The sequence below is a fragment of the Eretmochelys imbricata genome, chromosome 14 (assembly GCF_965152235.1).
Source record: "Eretmochelys imbricata isolate rEreImb1 chromosome 14, rEreImb1.hap1, whole genome shotgun sequence".
Taxonomy (NCBI): Eukaryota; Metazoa; Chordata; order Testudines; family Cheloniidae; genus Eretmochelys; species Eretmochelys imbricata.
In genome coordinates, this window is record NC_135585.1 from 23635907 (window position 1) to 23650059 (window position 14153).

Here is a 14153-nt window from a genome sequence, read left to right on the forward strand (position 1 = left end):
ATTGGCTGCAGACATTCTTGCTGTTTCCAAGTACTTAAAATCTTGTTTGTAGCCAATGAATCTGGGAGACTGTAGGGAACATAAAACACTAAAAATTTCAACTAGTCTCATTTTCTGTCTGAAAATAATAGACTACTATATGGTTTAAAAAAAATCTCTATTACATACAAAATTTTCATTTTAGTAATGTTCTAGTGTAGTTTAGTCTGCACTGGCCAGCATTTTCTGTATCGACCGTTTAATTGTTTCCCTGACTAGTCAGTCAGTCTCTCTTCTCGCTGAAAAAAAGACCCTTTATAAATGTAAACAAGGAGCTGAAAAACATCTCTTCCCCCTCCCCCCCCAAATTAAATAACTTCAGGACGCTACTTAAAGACCGCTACTTAAAGACCACTCCATCAAACGTGATTGCTTATTTATTTATTTTAATTGCTGAATTATGAAAAGTTCAGGTTTCTGGATGCCCTTTTAATATAACTTTGTAGCTTGCAATTACAACAAAATATCCGAGCAAAATCACAATCTGTATTCTTTTTTCTTTGTTTTGCAGACCGTGAGGACCAATCAATTCTTTGCACGTAAGTAAACAAAATAATTGAATTCATAAGCTGGCTGTTTTTATCATATTAGTGATAGTACAAGGAGCTTGGCTACTATTGCCTGGATAGATTACTCTTAGTGTTCTCTTAGCAGCTGCTTGTAACAATTAGCAACACATAATATAAAATCTAATCTAGTCTGAGATGTTGACTCATTCATAACATGGTGCACTTGAACTTTATCCCACTGTCAACTTACTGAAAGTGTTAAATAGCATTTACCACTCGATAAGCATAATATCTTAAAACAAACAAATAAACAAAAAAACCTCATAAATCGAACAAGTGAATCTCTCTAATTTATAGATCAATAATGTTCTGATAAGGTTAAACCATACTGTAACCATTCAAAGTGTAGAGGCTAGCTGAATAACTACAATAAAGGATCGGCTGCCTACTTGGCAGGTTCAACTTCAAAATTCACTCAAACTAAGGCTCTTTACTGTTTTTTTTTAATGTATCCTATATTTTTAGTGGCATATAGTGCAAAGGATATTGTTTGGACATTTAAAAACGAAAGTGAGAACCCGCAAACACAAATGAGTTTTTGAAGAAACTGGCTGGTTCTTTACTTTCTCATCTCTCTCCAGCTGGCAATAGTTTAGGTTGGACTTCCTTTCTGGCCTCCCCTGAGTGAGTTAAGGTTTGAAGGGCCTCCTAGCTAATTTACAATCTTCCCTGTCAGTCACAACTCCATGTTTGCTAACCTACCAGCCAGCTTATTTACTTAACTTCAGAACATTTCTCCTAAGGGCTTGTTTATATTAGACTTCCTATCTCCAATTTGATTACCAATTAACTCCATTATAGGTAACATGTCTGTGAAGGATAGTTTGGACACTACCACAAATGTTTGTTCCAGGACACACAGGCTTGTAGGTTACCCTAGGGTACCTAAAGCTTAACAGACTGGATCCCTGCCTATCCAACCAGAAGCAAAAAGTCTAATATATTACTTTATAGGCTGGAAAATATGAGAAGCTGGAGAAGGATTGGGTTTTCCCAGGGTAGATATGGTACATTCCAAATGCAGGGCTACCCATCACCCTCTCATTGAAAAATGGGTTAGGGCTAGTAGTGTTCAAATGGCTATCGTTTTACAAAACAGAAAAACTCCCTCTGTGAGGAGGATAGCTTTAGGATACTGTCCCCCAAAGCAAAAATAAACTCTTTGCCATGCTTCTGGTGACTGGAAGCTTCCAGGTTTTCCTTCCTAGCAGGAGCAGACAACCCAGCAACTGCCACTGAAGTTCAGTGAGCGCTTCTCCAGTGTAGCACTACACAAAATCAATATAGCTTACTTTAAATGGATTAAAAACTGGCTAACTAGTAAATTTTGAAAAGTAACTGTACATGGAATCATCATTCAATGAGGATATTCTTGGTGCAGTCCCACGGGTTCTTGGTTTATTGCTATTCAGTGTCTTTATCAACAATCGGGAAGAAAATATAAAATCATTACTACTAAACTTGCAGATGACACAAGTGGTTGCAGTATTAATAAGGAAGCAGATTGGTTCTATGGGCTGACTTGAATTGCTTGTTCAAAAGGGCTCATTTTGAACAAGGTGTGTCTTAATACAGGGTCATGCATCTGGGAACAACGAATGTAGGGGACACTTGCAAGATGGAATTGCAGTCATACTGAACAGGACTTAAGGGTCATAGCATATAACCATTTGAACATGTGCTCCCAGTGTAATGCTGTAGTTAAGAAGGTCAGTATGATCCTCTGTTTAAGCAGGGGAATACAGAGTAGAAGTAGTGAGGTGGTATGATCTCTGTATATGGCACTGGTAATTTAATTACTGGAATACAGTCTAGTTCTGGTCCACATATCAAAAATGTCAATTAGAAAGCGTGTTTAGGACAGAGCTACAAGAATGGCTTGAGGTCTGGAAAACATATCTTTATATAATGAGAGTTTAAAAGCTCCATCTCTAACTTATCCGAGAGAAGGTTAAGAGGTGACTTGATGACCCTCTAAAAGTACCTATGTGGAGAGATCTGATAGTTCTTTAATCATAACAAGATCCGGTAGTTGAAAGCTGAAGCTAGACAAGATCAATCTGGAAATAAAGTGCAGATTTTTACAGTAACGTTCATTAACCATTGGAAGAACTTACCTGTGTTTCTGAAGTTCCCTCTATTGCCTGTGGCAGCAAGACAAACTGGCAAGAATATGACCTGGTAGTTCTTAGCTCCAACTAAATCTCTCAATGCCTCAAAAATTTTTCAAAACTTCTCTGCTCTGCTGATGTGATGCCTGTCTGAACTGAATATTGGCTGCCAGACACCCCTCTCCCCCTGGACTCCTTAACATGGTGGATTTGAAACCTGCGGGTTTCAGGCCCTTCAGGTCTGGTGATGGACAAATCCCTCAAAATATGGACTAATTTCTCACTTGTTTAGAACAGTCCCATATAATGAATTGATGTTTGTTATGCCTATAATTCTCTTTGGGTATGCACAAACTGTGCAACTAAACTAAACTTCCTCCTCTAGGGGCAATCTATTTAAAGTCTCTTTAGTTCTTGACGAGACTAACACCTGTCACCCAACAGCAGAAAACCCAACTTTATCCAGTGCTCAATCTAGCAGACAAGTGACCCCCAAAGACCAGATCACAGCAGAGAAGACTGCCAAAGAAAGGCCTGGCACCAGCACATATGCCCCGGTGATGAAGCAGATCACATGGCTTCACAGATATTGGTACCAAAGAGGACAGAAACACTTCTGCTACCAAAATCTGGGACTAAGAGGGGCCACTCCAAACGGAGGCTGAGACTCCGAATGGAACTCATTATCATAACACAAAGTTTTGATCTTGAAAACCCTCTGGATACAGATCCACCAAGCCCCACATAGTGGCAAAGGCTGGTGAAGAAAGGCAGCCTACAGCACAGAGGAATACTTCTCTGGCACCAGTCCCAGAACTGGGATTGCACCTCTCTGCATTGAGCTCTATAACAGACAGTGTGCCTCTAAGTGAGCCGGGACAGTGACTGGCACAGAGGTATTTATCTGTACTGAGAGTGCACTGCCCAGAGAGGAAGTCAGTCTCTCTATCGCATGTGTTCTCCCAATCCTGAAGCAGGGAACCCTATTCTCTATGGTGCCACAGAAGCCTGCCATACAGGACTGAAAATCCCCCCTGACAGGAATGCCGTTGGACTGGCCAATGTCAAGCTATTGAACCATATCCCTACCTTATGCTGCTGTGGCCCTACTGGGCTTATGGGGGTCTGACATCTCAATCGGTTAAGAGTCAATCTCCACGCTCAAAAGAGGTCACTTTAGCCATCTTCTCTGGCCAGACCACCTATTGCAGATCGGAAGAACCAGATGTAGGGGCTAAGCAACACCAGTGACCTGCCTTGCCACTAAAGGACCTCTCATCATCACCTCACAAAGTGGTGTCTTTGGCACCAAATGACTTTGTCATTCCAAAAGCCCCTTATAAGATTTGAGAGAGAGAGAGAGAGAGAGAGAGAGAGACATCCAATCAGAGAAATCTCAAGAGTTGTTTGACTTTGAGAACTGCAAATGGCTTTTCCCAATGTGGACAAACTTCAACCTTCCCGTTGCCCAAAAAATAGCCCTTAAAGCTAGTGTGCTGCCAAGGAAAAGACCATTGAAGATTGATTTGCGTGTGAAGTTCTAACCAGTCTCTCGCTTTCTGTTGTCCCACATTTAAAATCTAAGGTTTTGGGTGCTATTTGGATATATGATTTCATCCTTGGTGTAGGTGGAATAGGATGATTCAGTGGACAAGATTTCTAATGGCAGCTATGGAGTTCTTCTAATTCCACCTTCCATTGCATACTGGACACAATTTTGCCTGCAGGTAGGTAGGTCATTCTTGGGAGGGTAAATGATTCAAAGGGACCTGGGGATCTCTAGTGCTGGTTGGAATTTTTAGTTCAGTTCCCTTGGATTGTTAAATAAATAAAACTTGCTCCCGAGAGTTGTCAGTTATCTTGTATCTATCCATTTATAGCATCCCCCAGTTGGTTTAAAAATGCCAGTGATTAATGGGGGATCATAGTGATGTTAGACTCCTGGGTTTGTCTAGTTTAGGAAAATCAGTACCTGTTTTCTGGCAATGGTGCAAATGCACTGTTGCTACGAGCACTAAGTACTAATCAGAAATGGTAGGCAATATGTCTTTGGTAACTACCAGTGTTATAAACACACTGCCCCAACGTCAGCATCACTGTTGCTGAGAAATAGTAGTAATTTATACTAATGTAATAGCACCCTAAAATGTAAATACACATTGAAACAGGAAATGTGGGCCTCAAATGAGGACTGTAGTAGCTTTTCCTCTTGCAAGGAAATACCAGATGCTTGAGTTTAAGGAAGGTGACAAAACTTCTTGTACTGTTGCTGCTGCCTATTATGGTTAAATGGGTGTGTGCGCCAATCTGTTCCAGACTGGTGACTGAGATGAAGAAATCCCTAATATGGGATACTAGGGTTCTGTGAGAAATGTTCAAGCCTCTCCTAGACTTGTTGTTTTTAGCTGTAGGACTCTGTTGGTGTTTAAAATATGAACGCATAAGTTAAGCTTTGCTGGCATTCTAAATTTGAGAACCTTACCACAAGCTTATGGTATTCCCTTGAAAATGGTGACTAGGCTTGATAAGTGGTCATTTTACAGATGCATGAAACCATAAAAGGGTATATAATCTGAATTGGCTTCAGATGGGAGTGGTGGGATGGAGAAGAAACTGAGTTTGCTTCTAAAATGACAACAGCAGCAAATACCAAGCATTTCAGTATACAACCTCTGGCTGGGTTCCAGCTTCGTAACATTCCCCTGACAACTGGTGTGAAAAGATGAAATGGAGAACTATAAATAGTATATAAATAGTAAAACCAATTCTTGGATTTTCTGAACCAGTCCAGATACTTGGGTGTACCTCTCACTTTCCAGCAGGTGTAGGCAGGTAGTTATGATGATCCTTTATCTACAGGCCTTGCTTTCTGAATTCTACTCCAATTGTTTCTAGAAGGTGAAGGATCCACCCAGTTATTTCTCTGATAGGAGCTAGCAAGGAAGCTTATTCTGCAAAACCACCACTAAAGAAGCACCTGTGACTGCAGTTGTTTCTGTAGCTACTTTACCGACCAGCAGACTTTAGGCACATGCATCCATGTGCTTTTGGTGCCTAATATATAAGGGATCCCATCGTCTCTGATGTAAGGTGCTTCCTATCCTCAGTGTTTCAGAGTGAAGTGGTATTCCTATATTTTCTGGGGAACCTTGTGACTGAGAAGAAACCTGCAAAAGAGCAGGTAGCAAGCAGCACTGGTCATCCTTCCTCTTGCAGTGGGTCTAGCTGCTAGAAGAGCCTCTTGCTTCCAGGCGAGCTTGTTCTTGTCCCAGTTTTGGTGATTCTGAGGAACAGCAGCACGGTTTTGTCTGAAACTTTTTACAAAATTTGGTCTGAGGCAGGCATCTAGCATGGGGAACTTCAGTCTGAGTGGTTAGTCTGGCAAAGTTAAAAGCAATTGAAATAGCTTGCAGCGGGAAGCGTTGGGCAACCTTAACATGGCTGTGACGCAGCCCCCCCCCCCCCCCCCCAACACTGCTCATTCAGCTGCCTATCTTAACTAAATGGTACTTTATTACTTTGCAGCAGAGAAACTGATGAGGGGGGAAGCCCTCCACTAAGCACTAAGGCTGTTTTGGGGTGTCAGTTCTAGAACTGATTGCTGTCTGACCTAAATCTTAATGTAGCACTGTAGTACACACATGTGGTCAAGCAGTGAGAGTCAGCAAGGTCCCCCCTGCACCAGCATGACATTAATGCAGTGGTGTGCAAACTTTTCTAGTTGTGCCCTATCAGGGTTCCTTCCCCACTCTGAACTCTAGGGTACAGATGTGGGGACCCGCATGGAAGACCCCCCTAGGCTTATTCTTACAAGCTTAGGTTAAAAACTTCCCCAAGATACAAACTTTGCCTTGTCTTTGAACAGTATGCTGCCACCACCAAGCGTTTTAAACGCAGAACAGGGAAAGAGACCACTTGGAGACGTCTTCCCCCAAAATATCCCCCCAAGCCCTACAACCCCTGCCCCCCCCCCCCCCGGGGGAGGCTTGAGAATAATGTCCTAACCAATTGGTTACAAAATAATCAAAGACCCAAACCCCTAGATCTTGGAACAATGGAAAAATGAGTCAGGTTCTTAAAAGAAGGATTTTATTTAAAAAAAAAAAAAAAAAAAAGGGGTAAAAATCATCTCTGTAAAATCAGGATGGAAAGTACTTTACAGGGTATTCAGATTACCCTGACCCCCCCCCCCCCCCGATTTGAAAGCATCTTCTCCCCTTATTGGTCCTTTGGGTTTTGGGTTAGGTGCCATCCAGGTTGGTTGAGCTTCTTAACCCTTTACAGGTAACAGGATGTTGCCTCTGGCCAGGAGGGATTTTATAGCACTGTATACAGAAAGGTGGTTACCCTTCCCTTTGTATTTGACAGCCCTCCTTACCATTAATGGAATCTGTGTGGTGTCATGTCGTCGCTCCCCCCGCCCCCCTGCATTACTGAACAGCTAGGGCTTCCTCAGCTACAGAGCTTGAGCTGGAGGCAGAGCTGAGCTGGGGGTGGAGAGGAAATGAGGCGGGGCTGGGCTGGGGGTGGAGCAGGGGCTGGAGTGGACTGGGGGTGGATCTGCCCGGAGGTGGAGCAGGACTGGGAGCTGATTGGGGTTGCAGGCGGAGCAAGGCTGGGGGCAGAGCAGGGCTGGAAGCATGGCAGGTGGGGAGGGAGTGCCACTCTTTCAGCCCCTCTCTGCCCCCAGTGGGGAGATGCACCCCACAATTTGGGGACCACTACTTAATGAATAGCTGGGACATCTATAAGGCCATATCCCTAGGAGTGGAAATTCAATGGGTGATTGGGTGAGCTGCATATTTGAGAGCATGATAAACTTTAAATCTCTCAGATCCTTGGTTTTTGGTTGTCTTTGTGGGTTTTTAATCAAGCTTTGTTTTTTGCTGTTGAGCTAGCTTTCAGTTCAGGTAGAGTAGTCTAACCTCTCTAGGTGTGCATTCCACAATTACCTCTCCAGAATTTCTGCTAATGGTCTTCCTTTCTTCAAAGAAGCTTCTTACTATTTACTACTGTATTTGTGGCCCCACTTATTCTGTGATTCCACAGTTAAAGGTCTTGCCACAGAATTGTGCTCCAAAAGCCAAGCATTTTTTGTTCGTTTTTTTTTTTTAACTTAGCATTTAAAATGTTGCTAAAAGAACCCTGAAAATATGAACACTGTAGGCCGAAGTAGTGTTGCTTCCACAGGCTGCAGATAGGCTGAAACCAGAAGATATCCCAAGATCCAGTTCCTGGTGGTTCCTATTTATAATAAGGGAACCTGGCTGTTTGTGGAAATTTACTGCACAATTTTGTTACTAATACACACTAGCACAATATTACTGTACGTCATCCTGAAGAGAATTGTGCCCAGAGATAGAATTTTCTGACTTAAGAATAAATTGGATTTAAGCCCCAAAACGGCATAGTGGAGCAAATACTGAGTCTCCATGTGCAGTCAAAGAAAGTGTTGGAGAATGATGGGAAGGTGGTCCATGTCTGTGAATTTTGCTGAGGCATTTGATACATATGGGCCAAAAGTCTTTAGGCAATCTTGCAGCTGGTTGGAGTTGGTGAAAATGTAGTAAGGCTGATACAAAATCTCGATGGAAGTGTGACAGTTTTGGTGTCTCTTTTGGGCATGATCAAAGTAGTTGCTTTGACTTGAGGATAAATTTCAGGGCTCCATATTATCACCAGGCTTCTTCACTTGTTTTCTTAGAGAACTCTTAAGAAGAGCCACTGATGGAAACCTAGTGATATTGACCAATTGGATTGTCACAGAAAGAGGTGGAAAAATGGCTAGAAAGGGTGGTAGTGGAAGCAGTGAAGTTAGATCTGAAGATATCACACACAGATAATGGTGACCTCTAAATCTGTTGAAAAGGTGAAAATATTCCTATCCAGATCTCAGGAGGCAATGGAATACATTGAGCACTGCAAATGTCTGAGTAATACGACTACAAGGGACACCAAACTTCCCTTAGAAATCTAATGTAGAATTGGACTTGACTGCTGCTTTAGTGCCATAGCTGCATCTGGAGAAGCAAAGGTTATTACCATGAAGTGTAAAATGAAACTTCTGCAGTCTCTTCTTCAGCATCTTGCTGTATGCATGTGAGTCATGAACGTTAAGGAAACAGGACATTAAGAGGCATTCTGCCTTCAAATGGAAATGCTAGAGGTGATTGCTGAGAGTTAGTTACACTTTGCATGTGGCTGAGGAGGAGGTGATCACCTGAATTTACAACATAACCAAAGTGATACCTAATATCAGGATAATCAGATGAAGAAAACTTCAGTTTGTGGGACACATGGATTTGATGAGCGGAGGAAGATACCGAAGCAAGGTTTGCAGGGATCGGTGGGTTCAACAATTTGGCTGACAGGACAGGATGCGGTATGGCGCACTTCAAGGCAGTGTGAAAACCACAAAACATGGAGGAAGATTGCTGGCCAGAGATTCCTGTGTGTTTTGTGTTTACTGTTCAGTGGGATGTGACTCTGTGGTGTTTTGCACTATGAGAGAATTGCATGATTCACTTAATTTACCTTTTTAAAGGAAGTTTAAATTAAATATGAATCTGCCATGGAGTCTGAAATATTGGCAAAATTAAGGCAGAATAGTCTAATATATATGGCACCAGACTGGGAGTCAAAAGATCTGGGATCTATCCTTAATTCTATCATCTGCTGTGTTGCCTTGGGCAAGTAACTACTTACCTTGTCTGTCTTGCCCTCTTAGATTGTAAGCCCTTCAGGGAAGGGACTACCTCTTACTACATGTACGTACAGTACCTTGTGTAATGAGATTGGGATCTCAGTTGGGAACTCTTGGGTGCTGCTGTAGCCCACAATGCAGAATTTCAGTCAAGCCAGTTGCAGATTACACAGGGACCCTTTATAGCATAAGGGGGAAAAATGTATTATTCACAGTAACGTCTTGTCTTTGTATTGTGCCCCCACAAAGTAAAATTGTCGGCTTTTAAAATCTGTTTGGTTAGGTTTGCCTTCAAAGATCAGACTAGGGAGCTTGAGGCTTGATAGGCGGAAAAATCAAGCACTGGAGTGCCAAGTAACATTTCTTTGCTTTCACTCTCTGAATCCTAGCTGGAGTAGAACAAATAACCTCTGATTATGACAAACTGTTCTGATCATGAGTTGATGGGTTAAAGGAGCTAATCTGAAGTGCTTCAGTATAAATTGTTCAGGCAGCCGCAGCAACAACTTCAAAACAGGAGAAATGTGTTCTAACAGTTCTGTCACTAGAAGGACAGAGCCACTCTCTTGAAGGAGCTGAATTCTAGATGTTCTATGCATTTGTCAGTAAATAAATCTGTTTGACCAGTGGTCTTAGCCCAGCCATGTAACATAGATTTTTTTTTTTTTTTTAAGATGATAGTAAGGGAACAGAGACATCCGCTCCTCAGTTGGAGGATTTGACTGTCTATTATAGTAACAAAGATACATTTGTCAGATTAGTCAAAGTAGGCACATTGCTCAGCAATCGCTTGGAGCCGATAATCAGAGTTGCTGTTTGTTTGCATCTGCTTTCATAAAACTCTGGGAGAGAGTGGGTCCCACTTCTAATACAATGAGTGGAACTGAGATTTAAGGACAAGGGGTGAAATCCTGTCCCTGTTGAACTCAGTGGCAAGGCTCTCATTGTTGACTTCACTAGGCCCAGGATTTTCCATAAGGGTTTTAAATTACCATTTCTGTGGTAACCTAATGATTGGCGTGTATTTAAAACCAGGTATTTTTTAAAAGGCTGATCTGACTTCATTATATACTGTCCTTCCACTTCACAAATATTGTATATAATCATTTCTAAAAGTTTACCTTGTTTGGGCAGTTCATAATTCATGCATTTGCACTCTTGGGGGGGGGGGGGGAGCTGAAGTATGCAGATGTTTACATCCTTTTTATTTATAGGAATAAAATCTCCTAAATCTTCTGATTCCTCTTCTAGTAGAGTACATGACAGTAGAGTTCGTATCCAGCAGGAAATACTCACTCTGCATATTTTTAAGACTTTTAGCCAAAGGAATACATCATAAACTCCAAGCTTTTGGCCTCATGTGCTTTATGAGATGTACAGGCTTTTATAAGAACTTGTTGATTTGTGGATTGTATTTCTAAAAAGGCTGTGTATAATTTCCTTTTAGATCTGGACCTATGGAATATAATTGTACTCACTCCCCACAAAACTGCTCACTAGATCGCTAGAGTGGATTCTTTAAAATTTAGCTAAATTTTCTTTGAACTACTTTCAATCTTTTCTACCAATTCAATTTCCATTCAAAGATTAGAAATATTAAATGTGCCCTTCATTGAATTTTTTAAAAAAAGAAAAAACTCTTAGCCTCTCTTCTGAGGTAACAATAAATTCTAATATTGATTCAGAATATAAAAGTTTGGTTTAGTATACAAAGTCTTCCTCTAGGAACATGTCAGTTTTATAGAATTAAGCACGTTTAAGAATATTAAAGATAACTCACTGAATCTAGTATCTCCCCATCTTGTCTTTTATAACCCCATTCATAGTACTGATACTTCATAGATACAGAAAGAGAAATGCTAATTAGGGAGAGGAAAGTTGTGGCTGTGCCAAGGACATACCCCAGATGACTTCATATTTGCCCATGCCATGTTTTACCCTGTGACTCTTAAGAGAGGCATCCTCTGAGCCAGTTTGGAATATTGCTTAGCTATAAAAGAGGTCCAGCCTAAATTCTAACTTTCAAAGGGCACATGAACCTCAAAACAGTCTCAAGGTTGCTTATTTGGTGACAAGACCGCACTGATACTTGCGGTCAAGCCCCATTATTAAATAGCTGGTCCTCAAAAGAGAATCTTCTTCATAACCAGCTCCATAGATTTATTCCTTCTCAGGCTGTTTTCATGCCAAAGACAATGACCAACTTATTAAGCAGGTTTCAAGGACCCTGAACTCTTGGCATCTGTCTGTGTTGCCACCTGGGCAACCTTGCCTTTGTGATAGATGGTCCCTTACACCAAAAATCACCATAATAATCGGGTTACTCTCAGTCCTAAAAGGACCATTCACTTACCCCTGGTCAATTGCTCTGCAGATCTCAAATCAAAGACAACTTGTAGCCAATCCTATAATAAGCCAACTAAAGATTTATTAACTAAGGAGAAGAAATAAGGGTTTTAGGCCAGGACTACAAGACAAAATTAAGTCAACCTAACTTACGTTGTCGTACAGCCTCAGCAATAATTACATTGCTTGTGCATGTTTACACTTTGCTCCTTCTGTTGGCGATGTGCATCTGTCGTAAATATAAAGGGAAGGGTAACAACCTTTATGTATGCAGTAACATAAAATCTTTCCTGGCCAGAGGTACAGAATCACTTTACCTGTAAGGGGTTAAGAAGCTCAAATAACCTGGTTGGCACCTGACCAAAAGGACCAATAAGGAAAGAAGATACTTTCAAATCTGTGTATGTGTGTGTACGTGTACTCTCTCTGGACAGAGAGAGAGACCAAGCAGGTAAATCATCTTTTGAAAACATACCTGAAATGATACATATAAAATTACAAAAATTGTAAGTAAAGGCAAAGAAATGCGTTAAATTGTCTTGTGTTTTAGGTTGTAAATTTTCCCTATGCTCAGAGGAAGTTTTATTCCTGTTTTTTGTAACTTTGAAGCTGAGCCTAGAGGGGAATCCTCCTGTGTTTTAAATCTTTATTACCCTGTAAAGTTACCTTCCATCCTGATTTTTGCAGGTGTGATTTTTTTTTTTTTTACTTTTTTTTTTTTTTAAATAAAATTATTCTTTTAAGAACCTGATTAATTTTTAGTGCCCTAAAAACCAAGGGGTCTGGTCTGTGCTCACATTGTACTAATTGGTTAGTATATTATTCTCAAGCCTCCCCGGGAAAAAGGGGTTTGGGGAAATAGGGACTCCAAGTGGCCCTTTTCCTGAATTCTGGTCTAAATCACTTGGTGGTGGCAGCAATACCATTAAAGGACAAGGAAAGGGTTTGTGGCTTGGGGAAGCTTTTAACCTAAGCTGGTAGAAATAAGCTTAGGGGATCTTTCATGCAGGTCCCCACATCTGTACCCCATGTTTACACTTCGCTCCTTCCGTTGACGATGTGCATCCTCACCAGGAGTGCTTGTATTGATTGATTGTATGGTCAGTGTGGGGCATTGTGGGACAGCTCCTGAAAGCCAGTAGCAGTTTACATAAGCAATGCGGTGGCTACAGTGACTCTGGATGGACCTAACTACATCGATCTGGACTCTGTGCCACTCATGAAGGTCTGTATAGAGGGGTAATTACATCAGTGGGAGCGAAATTTAGGTGTAGACACTGCCATGGTTAGGTTGACAAAAACTGCCTTCATCGCTCTAACTCTGTAATGTAGACCAGACCTTATTGACAAGATTAAAGCTGGTAAAAGTACATGCACAAATGAGTTGGGTTCCAAAAGGTAATAGAAGCTTCTATAAATACAAAGCTCTGTATGTCCTTTAGTGCTAACCCAGGCAAAGCACTGGAGAACTCTTGATTATGCTTAGAAATCTTTGCCCTTCAAAGCTCAATCAGTATAGAGATAACAATAGCTTCTTGACAGGGATTTTTATTCCCTTCCCCCAGAGTTCAAGCTGATGGGATGAGTGCTCATGGATGTCTCCTCTTCATGGGTGTGGGGGAGCAATCAACAGTCTTTTGTCCACTGATGTTCCACAATGGTTCCTCTGGTGTCTATGGGCCTTCTTTTGTTGGGTAGAAGATGACACCTCTTATGGTCAACTAGTATTTCGTACTTGGTAATGCTTCTCTCCTGGTAGTTTTAGAGCAAACACTTTTTTACAGTTACAGAGCAAACTCTTAAATATTACCTTGTAACATGGGATACAGCTGTTGTAGGTAAGATTAATGCATGCAGCAATTTACAAACATTTCATAAAGTCTAAACCTACCTTTTTTTTTAATAAATCTAATACCTGTTTTTATAATACTGATGCACATGTGAGCCAGACTGTTTTCCAGTATGGGTTTATCAGTTCTCAGTGAGGCTTAGCCCTGGTCTACACTAGGACTTTAGGTCCAATTTAGCAGCATTAAATCGATGTAAACCTGCACCCGTCCACACGATGAAGCCCTTAAATTTCGACTTAGAGCATTTTCTGTGGGGACACACACACTCGAATATATAAAACCGATTTCTAAAAAACCGACTTCTATAAATTCGACCTTATTCCGTAGTGTAGACATACCCTTAGGGGCCTTGGAATGAACTGGCACTTGGTCTGTCAGCATCACAATCCTCCCTTATAAAACTGAATCAGTTTTAAAATACTACACTTCGTCTTGGCAAAAACAGAACAGTTAATTGAAATGTGAGAACAGGAAAACTTCAGCTGTCTGAATTTCACAAAACATACCATTCCAAAGGTATTAGATGTCAAGAAAG

At 41.2% G+C, this 14153-nt stretch overlaps 1 protein-coding gene across 2 annotated transcripts in view; it reads left to right on the forward strand.

The window, feature by feature from the left end:
* Positions 1 to 14153, forward strand: part of MYH10 (myosin heavy chain 10) — a 139518-nt gene that overhangs the window by 39768 nt on the left and 85597 nt on the right. For both annotated transcript variants that reach the window (XM_077833047.1, XM_077833046.1), the window contains exon 4: positions 551 to 578. In XM_077833047.1, coding sequence (XP_077689173.1) covers positions 551 to 578 — 28 coding nt within the window. The remainder of the gene's footprint in view (positions 1 to 550; positions 579 to 14153) is intronic.